The sequence below is a fragment of the Balaenoptera ricei genome, chromosome 10 (assembly GCF_028023285.1).
Source record: "Balaenoptera ricei isolate mBalRic1 chromosome 10, mBalRic1.hap2, whole genome shotgun sequence".
NCBI lineage: Eukaryota > Metazoa > Chordata > Mammalia > Artiodactyla > Balaenopteridae > Balaenoptera > Balaenoptera ricei.
In genome coordinates this window covers 43,200,463-43,218,823 of record NC_082648.1, presented here as the reverse complement: position 1 = coordinate 43,218,823, position 18,361 = coordinate 43,200,463, and the positions used below count along the sequence as shown (strand labels likewise).

Genomic DNA, 18,361 nt, shown 5'->3' with positions numbered 1-18,361 from the left:
AACTTCTGCCACCAATTCTCCGGTGGTTCCATGGTTCAGGGAATTCTGGTTATTCTTTAATGTAGCCTGAATGCTTTTGGTTTTAAATTTTGAGGTATTTAAAGTGAAGCTTATTGAATAGTTTTATTTTTTGCTTTTATTGACATTAGTCTGCTATGATTCATTACACCCTCAATTGCCTTAACAGATAAATAAGAATTGAATTTCAGTTATGTTAAGCTCTGTGTTTCCTAAAGCAATACCAAAGAGAAAGGCTTACGTTAGGGTCAAGAGTACAAAAGGAACTATTATGTAATGTTTGCCTCACTTTCTATTCAAGTGTGAAATACGTAGGAATTCAGGAGAAGCAACTGGAATATGAGAACAGTTAGGAACAGAATATAATAAATATATATTATATAAATATAATAAAATTTAACTTTTTTTTTTGTTGTCGTTGTTAGCCATTAAAATAAGTGTTGAGCTCATGGACCCAGGGCCTTAACAAAATTAGGAACAAGCTGATGGAATAGTAGCCATCCCAAAATCTGCCCTTCAGGCTCTGGTGCCCAGCCCTGCCTACTTCCTTTCAGTTCCTTGAACATACTGTGTTTCTTCTCTTTATTTGTCTGTGGCACAAGCTGTTCCATTAGGCTGAAATACTCTTTATTCATCCTCTGGAATTCAGTTCACACGTCACTTCCTCAAGGAAGCCTCTGATCCTCCCCCCCCGGGAGGGTCAGATTCTGTTCTCCTGTACCCTGCGCTTCTCCCTCATAGAGAGCACTGATCACAACTGTATGCTCCACCAGGGCAGGGAACAAGTCTAGCTTATTCAGGGCTCTAAGCCAATCACTAAGAGCAGAGTACACAGTAGGCACTCAGTAAATATTTGTTGAATGAAGTTCAGTATTTATTAAGCACCAAGTACCTCACTTCGTTAACTCCTCACAGTAACCCTTTTAGGTATTCTTATCCCCATTAACAGATGAGGAAAGTGACACTAGAAAAGTAACATGCCCCAGGTCACATAGTCAACGAATGGCACAGCCAGAACTTGACCCACGTGACTTTGATGGCAAAGCCAGTGTCCTTTTTTCTTTTATTTCTCTCATTGCGTGCTATTATCCCACTGAAAAGCCAGTGTTCTAAGCATGGCACTACGTGATGTACCACAGAAAAGCCGGCAGAGGGTCTGATCAGAATGTAGCTTTGTACTTATAATGCACATTCGTAGTGTGCCTTCCTACTTTCCCCAGTCACAGGCTCTGCTTTCATTTGGAGAACACACAACTCTCCTTGTCTCAGTCCACATGGTCCGGGTGAGCTCAGCCCTAGGGATGAAGCACTGTGCCAATCAGCATGACCCCTCCCACTGAAATATGATGATTGATTCAGGGGTGGGCTTGCGACCTAATAGTGTCAATAAGAGCCAATTGAGACTCAATCTAGAACTTTGGTTGGAGTCTTTGCAAAAGTGGACTTGATCTTTCCAACTGGCCATGGGCCCTGGAAGCATGAAGATTGGCATTACTTCAGAGACTCACCACCTGAAACAGAGAGGAGGGCAGATGTGACCCTAGACACTGTCTGGCTCCTGATAACATTATCTGAGCCTTGCTCAAGCTGTGCCTGAGGTTTTCTGCCCGTATACTTGTCACTAATTTGAGTCAGTGGAATCCTTTTTCTGTGTAAGCCTTTTTGGATTGGGAGTTCTGTCACCTGCAATCAAGGGAATCTAACCAACACAGGACCTAAAAGACATTGGACACGTTTTGACTCTTTTCTGTTTCCATTTTGCACAGGCTTAAGTCATTTCCTTAGGCTCTTTGAATGATCATAAATGTGTGTTTTCTGGGCCTGGGGAAGAAAGCAGTGAGAAGGTAGTATGGCAGAGACGCTTGTCAAAACAGGTGTTGTGGTTTTAGGAATTGTGGCTCTAGGACTTGCTCAGGAACTTGTGGAATGTAAGAAATTTCACTTACTTATTTTTCTGCACCTATAAAGAGTGAGGATAATATTTGCTACACTGGGACTTCCCTGGTGGTCCAGTGGCTAAGACCCCACACTCCCAATGCAGGGGGCCCAGGCTCGATCCCTGGTCAGGGAACTAGATCCTGCATGCCGCAACTAAGATCCCACGTGCCGAAACTAAGACCCGGGGCAGCCAAATAAATAAATATTAAAAAAAAATTTTGCTACACTATTTAAACAAGAGGGAGTTGATAAGAATGTGCCTAGTACTTTGTACTTTGGTATGACTTACCTTCCAATGTGGCAGTAACACTTCACCATGTCAACCTGTGGCTTTTCATATTTCTCAATCCCTAGACTGACCTAACCAGTAGTGAGGTGGGTAGATAAGGAGGCTCCTACTTTTGGGAGACCATAGAGGGAGGATATTCATGTTCCATAGCTTAGGAGGCCATAGATACATGTCCTATACTCACTGTAACATTAACTGTTTTCATGCTTAAGAGAGAATAGTAAGCTTTCTTTCTGCTCTATGGATTTCACAAATGCCACGGAGCAGCTAAGCCCATGCGCCACAACTACTGAGCCCTCGCACCACAACTACTGACGTCCATGCACCTAGAGCCTATGCTCCACAACAAAAGAAGCCACCACAATGAGAAGCCTGCGCACTGCAATGAAGAGTAACCCCTGCTCACCGCAACTAGAGAAAGCTCACGTGCAGCAACGAAGACCCAACGCAGCCAAATAATAAATAAATAAATAAATAAATAAATAATCTGCTAGCTGTGTTTAGAGTTACCTGGCTGTAGAAGGAAAAATCTGTATGTTCAAATAGCTTAATTTTCCACAGTGAAGGAAAGCCCTCCCAGAGACACTAAGAAAAATGAAACCAAGCCAGCAAAGATATAAACCATTAATTTTATTTCCATTCCTAAAATGTATGTGAATTTATTGATTGATTTGATATTTAGTCTCTTTGCAAAATCATCTCAGAAAATATTCTAAATTTATTAAAATGCATACAGACTATTGCTGAAAATTCTAAGTCCTCTTATTGACCAACTTGTTTTCAAAGCACTTGTGATGATTTTCCAAGGTTTCCATGGTTACAGGGAACAAAGAAATCATCTTGAGACCAGAGTGGAAATTTGATCAGAATAATCCAAACAGTATTTATCTACCTCTTTACAGACTCACAGCTTGCCTATTTTGAGGCGGCTCTTACAAAGCGTATCTAATTATTCAAGGTTTCTCTAATTACAGTGGGCCTTTTCTTTGCCTGCAATTTACTACATTCAGCAAAGTATACATTAGATAATAAGGAAAATGAACCCAAGAACTCTAACTGCTTCATATAGTTTTATGGATATACTGAAGTGTCAAGTACAATCTTCATCTTAAGAATTGAAGACTGGAATGCAGGGAAACAAACTCTGGTGGAATACCAGAATAAAAAACATAACAAAGCTGGGCAGAACTAGGTGTGGCATCCTGGTACATTAATTTTGAAAGCCAGCCCAGTGATACTAAGGACAACAAATAGATTCAGATTTCTTTTAAAAAAAATCTGTGCTGCTTAGCTTTGGAGTTTTCAACTAGTTAGTATTTCTTTATTTAGTTTGTGAATTATTAAGTTTTTTTGGGACTTCTCTGGTGACGCAGTGGTTAAGAATCCGCCTGCCAATGCCGGGGACATGGATTCGAGCCCTGGTCTGGGAAGATCCCACATGCCGTGGAGCAACTAAGCCTGTGCGCCACAACTACTGAGCCTGTGCTCTAGAGCCTGTGAGCCACAACTCCTGAAGCCCGTGCACCTAGAGCTTGTGCTTCACAACAAGAGAAGCCACCACAATGAGAAGCCCGCGTGCCGCAACTAGAGAAAACCCACACACAGCAACAAAGACCCAACGCAGCCAAAGATAAATAAATAAATGAATGAATGAAAAAAAAAGATCTTTTCACGTCTCCCTCTTCAAAGTCTTCTTTTTAGTGATTTAACTGCTAATTAGCATCAACCTCTCAAAGAGAGAGTAAAATTAAAATCTGTTGGGTAATAATTCAAATAAGACAGAAAAAATTTGAAGTTACTGAATAAAGTAAGGTTTGAGGATAATGGTGGACTTCAATTATGAAAGCCCATTGTTTCCTTTAAGGGAGAGTTCAAAGCTGTTTTGTTTTGTTTTTTGTTTTTGATTCTTTGTGAGACAATAGAAAATAGCTAAATAGGTTATAACATAAACTTTTAGCGATGAAATTCAAATTTACCTAAAAAAGGACGTTCCCTTCTCCCAATTAGTTTTTTTTGTGTGTGTGTGTGTGTGTGTGGCTGTGTTGCGTCTTTGTTGCTGTGTGCGGGCCCTCTCTAGCTGTGGCGAGCAGGGGCTACTCTTTGCTGTAGGTACTCTAGGTACGCAGGCCTCAGCAGTTGTATCACATGGCCTCAGTAGTTGTGGCTCGTGGGCTCCAGAGCACAGGCTCAACAGCTGTGGCGCACAGGCTTAGTTGCCCCACAGCATGCGGGATCCTCCCGGACCAGGCATTGAACCCGTGGTCCCCACATTGGCAGGCAGACTCTCAACCACTGCACCACGAGGGAAGTCCCCCAATTAGTATTTTAAGTGTAAAACCAAAACCTTAAATTATTCGAGCTCTTCAGGTCTCAACTTCTATTTCACAGCATATCCGTAGATGTGAGGACGCAGGAGCTCCCAGGACAGGGGGGCCTGTAAGTGCTGCAGCTTCAGCTTGGAGAAGCGGGCCCACTCCAGGGCCTTCCAGCTCTCTCTGGTCAGGTTGCACCCATCAAACAGAAGGTACCAGACAGGATTCAGGACCTGTTGCCAGAAGTAATTCCAGGTTGAAGGCTTAGCTGCTACATGCTCCATGAAATAAAAAGCTCCTCCCTGAGAAAGAAAAGAAAAAAAAAAAAAAAAAAAACACAGCAAGGATTTTAGTTTGGGGAAAAATAATTTATAAGATGATTAAATGTCAGATTTCAGTGGCCCCAAAGGCCAACTTCATGAGAAAACATGGAGAAATTCAAACTTACTACGATACTATTCTGGTTAATAGTGTCATCTTCTGTCAGATTTTATACAGAGTTGCCAATCTATATTTTCTGTTCAGAAAGGTAATACATAATAATAGTTAGAATTTAAAGCAGTTACTGCATGCAAGATCCTGTCCGTAAGACCTATCACATGTTAACTCAATCCTCACAATACACTTATTTGGTAGTTATTATTATTATCATCCCTATGTTCTACAGACAAGGAAACAGAGTCACATAGAAAATAAACAACTTGCCCAAGGTCATACAGCTTACAAATGTCAGAATCAGGTTTTTACCTTGGGTGGTCTGGCTCCAGAGGCTGGCAATACTGTCTCACCAATATTATTTTAGAAAATTCAGAAAATACAGAAAAGTTAAAAAGAAAAACAGTCAACCATCTTTCATCACCTCGGGACAACTACTGTTAAGATTTTGTGGAAGATGGTGGAGTAGAAGGACATGCGCTCATTCCTTCTCGTGAGAGCACCGGCATCACAACTAACTGCTAAACAGTCATCGACAGGAAGACACTGGAATGCACCAAAAAAGATACCCCACATCCAAAGACAAAGGAGAAGCTGCAGTGAGATGGTAGGAGGGGTGCAATCACAATAAAATCAAATCCCATAACCACTGGGTGGGTGACTCACAAACTGGAGAACAGTCATACCACGGAAGTCCACCCACTGGAGTTAAGGTTCTGAGCCCCACGTCAAGCTTCCCAGCCTGGGGGGTCTGGAAACAGGAGGAGGAATTTCCAGAGAATCAGACTTTGAAGGCTAGTGGGATTTGATTGCAGAACTTTGACAGGACTGGGGGAAACAGACTCCACTCTTGGAGGGCACACACAAAGTAGTGTGCACATCAGGACCCAGGGGGAAGGAGCAGTGACCCCATAGGAGACTGAACCAGACCTACCTGCTAGTGTTGGAGGTTCTCCTGCAGAGGCAGGGGGTGGCTGTGGCTCACCACAGGGACAAGGACACTGGCAGCAGAAGTTCTGGGAAGTACTACTTGGCATGACCCTCCCGAAGTCTGCCATTAGCCCCAACAAAGAGCCTGTAGCCTCCAGTGCTGGGTTGCCTCGGGCCAAACAACCAACAGGGAGGGAACTCAGCCCCACCCATCAGCAGACAAGTGGATTAAAGTTTTACTGAGCTCTGCCCACCAGAGCAACACCCAGCTCTACCCACCACCAGTCCCTCCCATCAGAAAGCTTGCACAAGCCTCTTAGATAGCCTCATCCACCAGAGGGCAGACAGTAGAAGCAAGAAGAACTACAATCCTGCAGCCGGTGGAACAAAAGCCCCATTCAAAGAAAGACAAGATGAAAAGGCAGAGGGCTATGTCCCAGATGAAGGAACAAGATAAAACCCCAGAAAAACAACTAAGTGAAGTGGAGATAAGCAACCTTCCAGAAAAAAAATTCAGAATAATGATAGTGAAGATGATCCAGGACCTTGGAAAAAGAATGGAGGCAAAGATCGAGAAGATGCAAGAAATGTTTAACAAAGACCTAGAAGAATTAAAGAACAAACAGACATGAACAATACAATAACTGAAATGAAAAATACACTAGAGGAATCAATAGCAGAATAACTGAGGCAGAAGAACGGATAAGTGACGTGGAAGACAGAATGGTGGAATTCACTGCCACAGAACAGATTAAAGAAAAAAGAATGAAAAGAAATGAAGACAGCCTAAGAGACCTCTGGGACAACATTAAACGCACCAACATTCGTATTACAGGGGTCCCAGAAGGAGAAGAGAGAGAGAAAGGACCCAAGAAAATATTTGAAGAGATTATAGTTGAAAACTTCCCGAACATGGGAAAGGAAATAGCAACCCAAGTCCAGGAAGTAAAGAGAGTCCCATACAGGATAAACCCAAGGAGAAACACGCCAAGACACATAGTAATCAAATTGACAAGAATTAAAGACAAAAATTATTAAAAGCAACAAGGGAAAAACAACGAATAACATACAAGGGAACTCCCATAAGGTTAACAGCTGATTTCTCAAAAACTCTACAAGCCAGGAGGGAGTGGCACGATATATTTAAAGTGATGAAAGGGAAGAACCTACAACCAAGATTACTCTACCCAGCAAGGATCTCATTCGGATTCGATGGAGAAATCAAAAGCTTTACAGACAAGCAAAAGCTAAGAGAATTCAGCACCACCAAACCAGCTCTACAACAAATGCTAGAGGAACTTCTCTACATGGGAAACACAAGAGAAGAAAAGGACCTACAAAAACAAACCCAAAACAATTAAGAAAATGGTAATAGGAACGTACATATTGATAATTATTGATAATTACATCCTAAGAGACTACTACAAGCAACTCTATGCCAATAAAATGGACAACCTGGAAGAAATGGACAAATTCTTACAAAGGTATAACCCTCCAAGACTGAACCAGGAAGAAATAGAAAGTATGAACAGACCAATCACAAGTAATGAAATTAAAACTGTGATTAAAAATCTTACAAGAAACAAAAGTCCAGGACCAGATGGCTTCACAGGTGAATTCTATCAAACATTTAGAGAAGAGCTAACACCCATCCTTCTCAAACTCTTCCAAAAAATTGTAGAGGAAGGAACACTCCCAAACTCATTCTACGAGGCCACCATCACCCTGATACCAAAACCAGACAGAGATACTACAAAAAGAGAAAATTACAGACCAATATCACTGAGGAATATAGATGCAAAAATCCTCAACAAAATACTAGCAAACAGAATCCAACAACACATTAAAAGGATCATACACCATGATCAAGTGGGATTTATCCCAGGGATGCAAGGATTCTTCAATATACGCAAATCAATAAATGTGACACACCATATTAACAAATTGAAGAATAAAAACCATATGATCATGTAAATAGATGCAGAAAAAGCTTTTGACAAAATTCAACACCCATTTATGATAGAAACTCTCCAGAAAGTGGGCATAGAGGGAACGTATCTCAACATAATAGAGGCCATATACAACAAACCCAAAGCAAACATCATTATCAATGGTGAAAAACTGAAAGCATTTCCTCTAAGATCAGGAACAAGACAAGGATGTCCACTCTTGCCACTATTATTCAACATAGTTTTGGAACTCCTAGCCTTGGCAATCAGAGAAGAAAAAGAAATAGAAGGAATACAAATTGGAAAAGAAGAAGTAAAACTGTCACTGTTTGCAGATGACATGATGCTATACATAGAGAATCCTAAAGATGCCACCAGAAAACTACTAGAGCTAATCAATGCATTTGGAAAAGTTGCAGGATACAAAATTAATGCACAGAAATCTCTTGCATTCCTATACACTAACAACGAAAGATCATAAAGAGAAGTTAAGGAATCTATCCCATTCACCATTGCAACAAAAATAATAAAATATCTAGGAATAAACCTACCTAATGAGGTAAAAGACCTGCACTCAGAAAACTATAAGACACTGATGAAAGAAATGAAAGATGACACAAACAGATGGAGAGATATACCATGTTCTTGGATTGGAAGAATCAATATTTTGAAAATGACTATACTACCCCAAGCAATCTACAGATGCAATGCAATGCCTATCAAATTACCAATGGCATTTTTTACAGAACTAGAACAAAAAATCTTAAAATTTGTATGGAGACACAAAAGACCCCGAATAGCCAAAGCAGTCTTGAGGGAAAAAAATGGAGCTGGAGGAATCAGACTCCCTGACTTCAGACTATACTACAAAGCTACAGTAATCAAGACAATATGGTACTGGCACAAAAACAGAAATATAGATCAATGGAACAGGATAGAAAGCCCAGGGAAAAACCCACGCACCTATGGTCAACTAATCTATGACAAAGGAGGCAAGGATATACAATGGAGAAAAGACAGTCTCTTCAGTAAGTGGTGCTGGGAAGACTGGGCAGCTACATGTAAAAGAATTAAATTAGAACACTCCCTAACACCATACACAAAAATAAACTCAAAATGGATTAAAGCCCTAAATATAAGACCAGACATTATAAAACTCTTAGAGGAAAACATAGGAAGAACACTCTTTGACATAAATCACAGCAAGATCTTTTTTGATCCATCTCCTAGAGTAATGGAAATAAAAACAAAAATAAACAAATGGGACCTAATGAAACTTAAAAGCTTTTGCACAGCAAAGGAAACTATAAACAAGATGAAAAGACAACCCTCAGAATGGGAGAAAATATTTGCAAATGAATCAACAGACAAAGGATTAATCCCCAAAATATATAAACAGCACATGCAGCTCAATATTAAAAACACAAACAACCCAATCAAAAAATGGGCAGAAGACCTAAATAGACATTTCTCCAAAGACAACATACAGATGGCCAAGAGGCACATGAAAAGCTACTCAACATCACTAATCATTTGAGAAATGCAAATCAAAACTACAATGAGGTATCATCTCACACTGGTTAGAATGGGCATCATCAGAAAACCTACAAACAACAAATGCTGGAGAGGGTATAGAGAAAAAGGAACCTTCTTGCACTGTTTGTGGGAATGTAAATTGATACAGCCACTATGGAGAACAGTATCGAGGTTCCTTAAAATCTAAATATACAATTACCATATGACCCAGCAGTTCCACTACTGGGCGTATACCTAGAGAAAACCATAATTCAAAAATACACATGCACCCCAATGTTCGTTGCAGTACTGTTTACAATAGCCAGGTCATGGAAGCAACCCAAATGCCCATTGACAGACGAATGGATAAAGAAGATGTGGTTCATACATACAATGGAATATTACCCAGCCATAAAAAGGAATGAAATTGGGTCATTTGTGGAGACGTGGATGGGGCTAGAGACTGTCATACAGAGTGAAGTAAGTCAGAAAGAGAAAAACAAGTATCGTATATTAACACATATATGTGGAATCTAGAAAAGTGATACAGATGAACTGGTTTGCAAGGCAGAAATAGAGACACAGATGTAGAGAACAAACGTATGGACACCAAGGGGGGAAGTGGGGGTGGGGGTGGTGTGATGAATTGGGAGATTAGGATTGACATATATGCACTAGTATGTATAAAATAGATAACTAATAAGAACCTGCTGTATAAAAAAGTAAAATAAAAATAAAAAAAAAAGATTTTGTGTATACTTTTATATGAATATGTATTTTTTTCTAAAACTAGGATTGGAATATACATTCTGTTTTATAACATGTTTTATTTTATTTATGTACTTGAGTATTATTCTAAAAGATGGTTTAAAAACTTTATGCAGGGCTTCCCTGGTGGCGCAGTGGTTGAGAGTCTGCCTGCCAATGCAGGGGACACGGGTTCGAGCCCTGGTCCGGGAAGATCCCACATGCCGCAGAGCAGCCGGGCCTGTGAGCCACAATTACTGAGCCTGCGCGTCTGGAGCCTGTGCTCCGCGGCAGGAGAGGCCGCGATAGTGAGAGGCCCGCGCACTGCGATGAAGAGTGGCCCCCACTTGCCACAACTGGAGAAAGCCCTCGCACAGAAACGAAGACCCAACACAGCCATAAATAAATAAATAAATAAAATTAAAAAAAAAAAAAAGAATAAGGCTTTAAAAAAAAATAAAAACTTTATGCAATATTTCACACCACTGAAGTTACCATCTCTTATTTAACCGTTCTCATTTAGGCTATTTCCAATTTTACATTGTTATAAATACTGTTACAGTGAGCATCCTTATCCATAAATCTTTGTGACCATCTAAAATTATTTCCAAATAAATAACTTGCTAAAAAGTGGAATTGCTGAATCAGAAGTCTGTGCCTTTTTAAAGCTTTTGGTACAGGTTGTCAAATTGCCCTTTGGAAAAGTTGCAGCAGTTTGCATTCATACTAGCAATAGATGTGAATGCCCATTTCCAATAAACTCCCATCAGTACTTTTTTCTCCTATATCTTTGTCAATTTGATGTGTAATATGGTATTTTTAATAACATGCATAGCTTTAATATTCTTAATCTTAACATCTTTTGTTAACCTTATTGATTATTTGGATTTCTTGTTTTCTAATTTGTCTATTAATGTCCATTATCAGTTTCCTTCTTTTTTTCTTTTTTCTTTTATTTATTTATTTGGTTGTGCTGGGTCTTAGTTGTGGCAGGCGGGCTCCTTAGTTGTGGCTCGCCAGCTCCTTAACTGTGGCATGCTCACTCTTAGTTGCGGCATGCATGTGGGATCTAGTTCCCTGACCAGGGATCGAACCTGTGCCCCCTGCGTTGCGAGTCTTAACCACTATGCCACAGGGAAAGTCCCCACTATCGGTTTTCTAATAGGCCGTTGGTTTTTTTCTTACTGATTAGTAAGGGCTTTTAGTATAATTAGACTACGTATACTACAAATGTTTTCCCTTGTTTGTTGTTTGTCTTTTAATTACGATTTTTTAAACTTCCCCTTCTTTTATTTAAAAAAAAATCTTTAAATTCATCTGAGTATTGTTCTTAGGCTCTGCTTTGCAAACCTGTGGGCGTCTGAATCCATACCAAGTACTGCCTGAGACTAAATAACCATGTCTTATACTTTTCTTTTTTTAGTTCATTAGTTCATGTCTTTTATTAACCAATATACAATTACTTGTCTTCTGGTTTGTTGAAACAATAGGTCAGACAATATTTGCCACAATAATGTTTGTCAAAGTCGCTGGCCATAAAAACTCCACACCACATTTATCTGAAGGGCACTCCTGACGAAGGTGACTGCTTTTGCCATTCTGATCCACCTTACAGTATTTCAGGACAGCCAGCTTAACCTTCTTTCTCTCTTTCTCTCTCTCTGTCTCTCTTTTTTTTTCTTTTGGCCGTGAGGCTTGTGGGATCTTAGTTTCCCAAACAGGGATAGAACCTGGGCCCTCCGCAGTGAGAGTGCAGAGTCCTAACCACTGGACTGCCAGGGAATTCCCAACCCTCTTTCTCTTATGCTTTTTCTTCTTGGGAGTGGTGTAAGACTTCTTCCTTTTCTTAGTACCAGCACGAAGTCTCAACAGAAGATGAAGAGTGGACTCCTTTTGACTGTTGTAGTCAGACAAAGTACGTCCATCTTCCAGTTGCTTGCCAGCAAAAATCAATCTTTGCTGGTTAGAAGGAATTACTTCCTTATCTTGGATCTTGGCATTTACATTTTCTGTTGTATCCGAGGGTTCGACCTCGAGAGTGATGGTCTTCCCTGTCAGGATCTTCACAAAAATCTGCATCCTGGTGGCAGCACCACCACAGATGGTGGATCCAAAAAGCCTATGTCTTATACTTTTGTACCATTGTCACAGGATGTAAATGACCATTGTCACAGGATGTAAATGATAGGATTTATTTTATTAAAATACTGCATCATCTAAAAGTGTTACTAAATTCATGGTTATATTTTGTCATTAGGTATTTTATTTGGTCAGTGGATGCTGTGTGTAAATTACTGTCATACAGGAGTTAGTAACTGCTGCTTTCATCTAGGACGGTCCTATAAATATAGGTCAGGTCTGGACACAGTAGAGGCTACACATTATTAAGGAGTCTTCAGAAGTTTTCTACTTATCTACCTCTGGGGTGAAGGGGGAAAGGGACCAATGATTACATCCCAAACCCAGGGTGACTGTCCCACTCTCCTTAGCCTCTTCTAGCCTCCCTAGTGTTGGCTATCCCAGGCAGAGTTTAGAGATGGAGTTCCTCCAAATCTATGGGTAAGTGTAAGAACTATGTTCAGGAATGGAAAACTTGAAATTTCCTGATTGAAATATTTTTTTTCCATAGAAGAGGACAAGAGAGAAGAGGCGATCCAGGCCTGGGGAGGTTGCTGATACCCTCTGGGTTACACAGGTTAAGCTAGAGATGCCTGTTACCCATTCAGGTGACTGTCGAGTAGACAGCTGGATATGAAGATCTGGGGTTAGAAGAGAGGTCTGAGCTTGATACTTAGATCTGGAAGCCATTTGTGTATGCATGGTAATTGAAAACATTGGGGGTACATGAGATTGCACAGGGGGTGTATGTAAGTGAAATGAGAGCTAAAAAAGAAACTCCAGCGTTTAGGGGATGGGCAGAGGAAGAAAAGCCAGCAAAAGTGGTAGAAATGTTGAAGTCAGATAAAAAGCCCCAGTGACAAGCACTGTGGTACAGCGATAAGAATATTTGCATTAAAGTCAGACATAGTGGCTGTGTAACTTGAGGCAAGTTTCTTAACTCCTCTGGGTCTGTTTCCCCAATCCAACATGAAGGCAATACCTGCTTTAAAGGACTGTTTCCTACATGAGAATGTAGGAAAACTCCTGGTTCTGTTCAGCAGAGAATGGGTGCTTCGGAGGAGCTAAGGAAGACTACCCAAGAATATGATCCCCTAAGGGCACTCTCAGTGCTTAAACCAGAGATGACCATTATTTGCTTTGCAGAGGTGTTGTGAGATTAGTAACACTGTAAGCAAAACATCTAACTGTGCCCAGTCTTAGGACACAAGAACCCAGGATTTGAGTATCAGAATCAGACTTTTTTTCAGTTACTACTTTGACATTGGCGTATCCTTGAGCCAAAGACAGAATTACAGTTGGCCCTCAGTATCCACAAGTTCTGCATCCTTGGATTCAACCAAATGCAGATCAAAAATATTTGGGAAAAATCCAGAAAGTTCCAGAAAAGCAAAACTTGAATTTGCCATATGCTGGCACCTGTTTACATAGCATTTACATTGTATTAGGTATTATAAGTAATCTAGAGGTGATTTAAGGTATATGGGAGGATGTGCATAAGTTACATGCAGATACTGCACCATTTTATATAAGGGACTTAAGCTTCTGTAGATTTTGGTATCTGTGGCGGGGACAGGGAAGGACCCCGAGGAAACTGAGGGACGACTGTATATTATTGCCTCTAAACACTATCTTCAAGTCCTTTTCTTCCTGAGAAAGTTCCTCTGTTAGAAAATAAAACTGGGGATTACAGAACATCCATTTCCTCTAGTATAGTAAATTCAAATGTTAAGATATCCATACTTGAGACTTCCCTGGTGGCACAGAGGTTAAGAATCCGCCTGACAATGCAGGGGACACGGGTTCGAGCCCTGGTCCGGGAAGATCCCACATGCCGCGGAGCAACTAAGCCCGTGTGCCACAACTACTGAGCCTGTGCTCTAGAGCCTGTGAGCCACAACTACGGAGCCCATGAGCCACAACTACCAAAGCCCACGCGCCTAGAGTCTGTGCTCCACAACAAGAGAAGCCACCTCAATGAGAAGCCTTCACGCCACAACTAGAGAAAGCCCGTGCACAGCAACAAAGACCCAACGCAGCCAAAAATAAACAATAAATAAATAAATTAATTTAAAAAAAGATACCCATACTTTATGTTCACCTATGTTTAGAATAAAACTATTTTAAACTAGTTTTTAAACAAACAATAAAGGTAATATGTGAAAATTACATATAGGTATAAAGAATTTCAAACTATACAGAGAGGTATAAAATGAAAAGTAATTCCTTCCCCTCATCCAATTCCCTTCCCAAGAGGTAACCACTGTTAATAGTTTCTTGTGTATCATTCCCATTAACATAAATACTTATACAGACATATTCTCCCCCCCACACACAAATGGACTTATACTCTATATAATATTCTATGCTTTCATTGCATAGAACACTTTCATTTCATTTAACACTGTCTCTTGAGGAGATAGTTTTTTCATATCAACATAGGTAACTCTTCCTTGTTCTTTTAACAGCTGCACAGAAATCCTTTATATGATGCGACAGTTTACTTAACAGCCTCCTACCTCCTATTGCTGGATGTTTAGGTTATTTTCAATTTGTATTACAAATAATGTAATGAATATTTTCGCATATGAATGAGTTTTTGCACATTTGTGCAGTATAGCTATAGGATAAATTCCTATTGGATGAAGGAGGAAGTGTCCTTGAAAATTTGATATTATCAAATTGCCCTCCAAAGAGGGCACTTCCTCCAATTGGGGTACCCAGTCCCCCAAACTCACCCCAACACCATATTGAACTTAAAAGTCTCTGACAGTGTAGTAGGTAAAAATAGTGTCTTGCTTTAATTTCTTCTTAATTGAAGTATAGTTGATTTATAATATTATATTAGTTTCAGGTGTACAACATAGTGATTCAGAATTTTTATAGATTATACTTCATTTAAAGTTATTACAAAATAATGGCTATATTTCCCTGTGCTGTAGAATATATCCTTGTTGCTTATTTATTTTATACATAGTAGTTTGTATCTCTTAATCCCACACCACTATCTTGCCCCTCCCCCCTTCCCTCTCCCCTCTGGTAACCACTAGTTTGTTCTCTATATCTGTGAGTCTATTTCTGTTTGTTATATACATTCGTTTGTTTTATTTTTAAGATTCCACATATAAGTGATACCTTGCTTTAATTTGCTCTTTTATTGCAAGACTAAACATTTATATCATATATTGGCTATTTTTATTTATATTTCTGTTCCTGTGCTTTGCTTACTTTTCTCTTTTTTAAAAAACTGATTTAAGAATTCTATTGATCTTGATTTGTAATGTCTTTTATTTTTTTTATTAAAAAAATTTTTTTTAAATTAATTAATTAATTTAGTTTTGGCTGCCCTGGGTCTTGGTAGCTGCACGCAGGCTTTCTCTAGTTGCTGCGAGCGGGGGCTACTCTTCGTTGCAGTGCAAGGGCTTCTCATTGCAGTGGCTTCTCTAGTTGCAGAGCACGGGCTCTAGGCACGCGGGCTTCAGTAGTTGTGGCATGCCAGCTCAGTAGTTGCAGCTTGCGGGCTCTAGAGCGCAGGCTCAGTAGTTGTGGCACATGGGCTTAGTTGCTCCGTGGCATGTGGGATATTCCCGGACCAGGGATCAAACCCGTGTCCTGCTTTGGCAGGCGGATTCTTAACCACTGGACCACCAGGGAAGTCCTATAATGTCTTTTAATATGAAGTTAACGCATTATCTATCATCCTTGGCAAATATTTTTTACAAACTTTTTTGTACTTTTAAGTTTTTTTATAGTCCTTTTTTTTTCTCTGCAGGAGTTCTAAAGTTTTACATATTCATGTATTATCAATCTTTTCCTATATAGCTTCTTCTCCACTCTAAGATTTTTTAAAAATTCAGCAGTGTCTTCTCTAGTAGTTCTACTTTTTATGTTAGGGTGTTTGAGCTACCTGAAATTGATAGGGCTGCCCTTGGTGATAGTGGTTACTACTAACCAGCCCTCACACCCCGCACTCACCGGCCTCAGCACTCTGCACACTTCCTGGAGGATCCGCTCCTGGTTCTTCACGGAGCACAGGACCAGTGTGCAGACCACCACATCCATGGAGTCGTCGGCCACCTGGTGCAGGTCCTCCCCGGGAGCCACCAGGAAGCGCTCAAACTGCAGGTGTCGGTTCTCAGCAATGCTCTTGATCAAGAACTTCTCAAAGTTGGGGTTGGGATCAATACAGGTCACCCGGCATCCAGGCGGGTAGAACTTGAAGTTGGGCCCTGTGCCGCAGCCCAGCTCCAGCAGGGAGAGCTTCCCGGAGGGGCCTGCGAACTCCTGTAGATTGCTGAAGAGCTCCTGCTTCTTGCTCGCCATCTGTTCGTTGTACATCACAGTGAACCTTGCCAAGAAGTAGGGGAGTGATTTTTTGCATATCCAGTTCCACAAGCCCAGAAAGTCTAGCAGGTACATGGGAAATGCCAGGATGCAGACGGCCAGCCGGAGGATAAAAATGGTAAGCGCCATCACTCAGAAGAGAAGAAAACAGATCAACAGTTAGAGGCCTGACTCTAATTGCAGGAAGTAGGTTTCTGGCCACATTCCAGAGCCAATCAGCTGCAGAGGAAGGAACTGGTTGTGCTGGAAAGACGCAGCTGAAGTAAAATCTATGGCCAGAGGCCCATTTCACCCAGTTAATAGATGTTTGCCAAAAGTTGCCTCATAGCTTACTTTTCATGAAGTAAAATGAGAGGGTTCTCAGCTTTTCCTTAGAAGGAAAGCTGATTACAACCCATTATTACAAATCTATTCCTGCTTGGAGACTACTGCAAGTTTCCTGCTGAAGTTTTAAATGCACAGCATACTTACAGCCTGTCTGGTTCTCCAGTGACCTCTGCTAAGAAAACAGAATCCGTGGGTGGAGCCTGGTTAAACCACACCAGAAAGCCACTGCCAAAGGCCATTTATTACGTGACCCCTCCTACTTCCCTTCCATCCCACCCTCATTTTTTTTTAAACAAATTTTTTTTTCCTGCTGATTTTATTTATTTCTTTATTTTTTGTCTCTTGTGGATGCCATTTTTTTTTTTTTTTTTTTTGGGCTGCATTGGGTCTTCGTTGCTGTGCGTGGGTTCCTCATTTCCGGTGGCTTCTCTTGTTGCAGAGCACGGGCTCTAGGCACGAGGGCTTCAGTAGTTGTAGCCCACGGGCTCAGTAGTTGTTATAGCAGCCTGTATTTTAAAAAGCATTTCCCCCACCCCCTTTTTTTCTTCAGTCTCTGTAGGCAGTATTTTAGTTTTCTCCTGAGGTGTTTACATTTCAAAGACATTCACAACTTCAAGGACAGAGAAAGAATGAAGTTTTTCTCCTAGGAGTTTTGGGGTGTATTTCTCTATTATCAGAAGTCTAGGGTGACTACTGTTTAAATGTTTTCTTTGTATTAGGGGTTGGGCAACATGAGGCACTCTGTTTCAATCACCACAACATCCTCCCATTTGCTCTCCTCACTTTCCCAGGGATTCTACCTCTTAGCATCCTAATCAGGCTTTCTCACAAGTACTTGGACCTTAATCTGCAGTAGCTTGTGCCCTCCTAACTTTGCAAAATGGCACATAAAGGTCTCCAACTTATTATTCTGCTCTTATACCTTGTCTGCCAGCCCCGAAGCTAGCAGAGTAGTGGACAACTGCATGTTCTTCTCTAACTTCAGCTCTTCATCCAACTGTCTACCTCAAGCTTCAGCCTCTATTTGGGCATCAGTGGCCACAGAACTGCCCACAGGAGAGGACAGCCCACCGCAGCAGCCATTTGTTTCCCTTCTTTGCCACAGTGTGCTCTGCTCAGCTCCTCGAACAAATGCATCAACACACCCAGCTTTTTCAGGGTGCCCCTGTACTCACACATTGGTCCACAAGCATCTAACATACAGGCCACCCCTCCTGACATAGAGGTTGATGTCTAACTCAGGATATCGTCCTCAAATGCCTCTTTCCCAGGGCTTGTTTCTTCAGTCTCCTGGCTGCCTTATCAGTTGTTAGTTCACAACCTGGCTGCTGTACTTCAGGAGAGACTGAAGAAAGAAGCAGACCACTCCAGATTGGTAGCTGGCAGCTTTCATAAGAAGGGAGCTTACTTATGAGGCTTGTCTTAGATGGCCACGAGAT

At 40.9% G+C, this 18,361-nt stretch overlaps 2 protein-coding genes across 2 annotated transcripts; both read right to left on the bottom strand.

Moving 5' to 3' along the window:
- Window positions 1-2,855: 2,855 nt before the first annotated feature.
- Window positions 2,856-17,016, bottom strand: TMT1A (thiol methyltransferase 1A). The gene is made up of 2 exons (XM_059935896.1): window positions 16,227-17,016; window positions 2,856-4,859 (listed from the first exon to the last, which is right to left on the bottom strand). Exons 1-2 carry the CDS (start codon window positions 16,722-16,724, stop codon window positions 4,623-4,625), a joined length of 735 nt encoding a protein of 244 aa, XP_059791879.1. The 5' UTR covers window positions 16,725-17,016; the 3' UTR covers window positions 2,856-4,622.
- Window positions 11,611-12,212, bottom strand: LOC132373192 (ubiquitin-like). Its single transcript, XM_059935897.1, has 2 exons — window positions 11,925-12,212; window positions 11,611-11,771 (listed from the first exon to the last, which is right to left on the bottom strand). Exons 1-2 carry the CDS (start codon window positions 12,210-12,212, stop codon window positions 11,625-11,627), a joined length of 435 nt encoding a protein of 144 aa, XP_059791880.1. The 3' UTR covers window positions 11,611-11,624.
- Window positions 17,017-18,361: the final 1,345 nt, after the last annotated feature.

Bases quoted from the DNA above. Each gene is read 5' to 3' on its own strand.
- TMT1A (XM_059935896.1), bottom strand. From the start codon at position 16,724: ATGGCGCTTACCATTTTTATCCTCCGGCTGGCCGTCTGCATCCTGGCA. The intron at 4,860-16,226 runs GTGAGTGCGGGG...TTTCTTTCTCAG, and splicing joins TGTGCAGAGTGCTGAGGCCG to GGAGGAGCTTTTTATTTCAT.
- LOC132373192 (XM_059935897.1), bottom strand. From the start codon at position 12,212: ATGCAGATTTTTGTGAAGATCCTGACAGGGAAGACCATCACTCTCGAG. The intron at 11,772-11,924 runs GTTGGGAATTCC...GAGAGAAAGAAG, and splicing joins AAAAGCATAAGAGAAAGAGG to GTTAAGCTGGCTGTCCTGAA.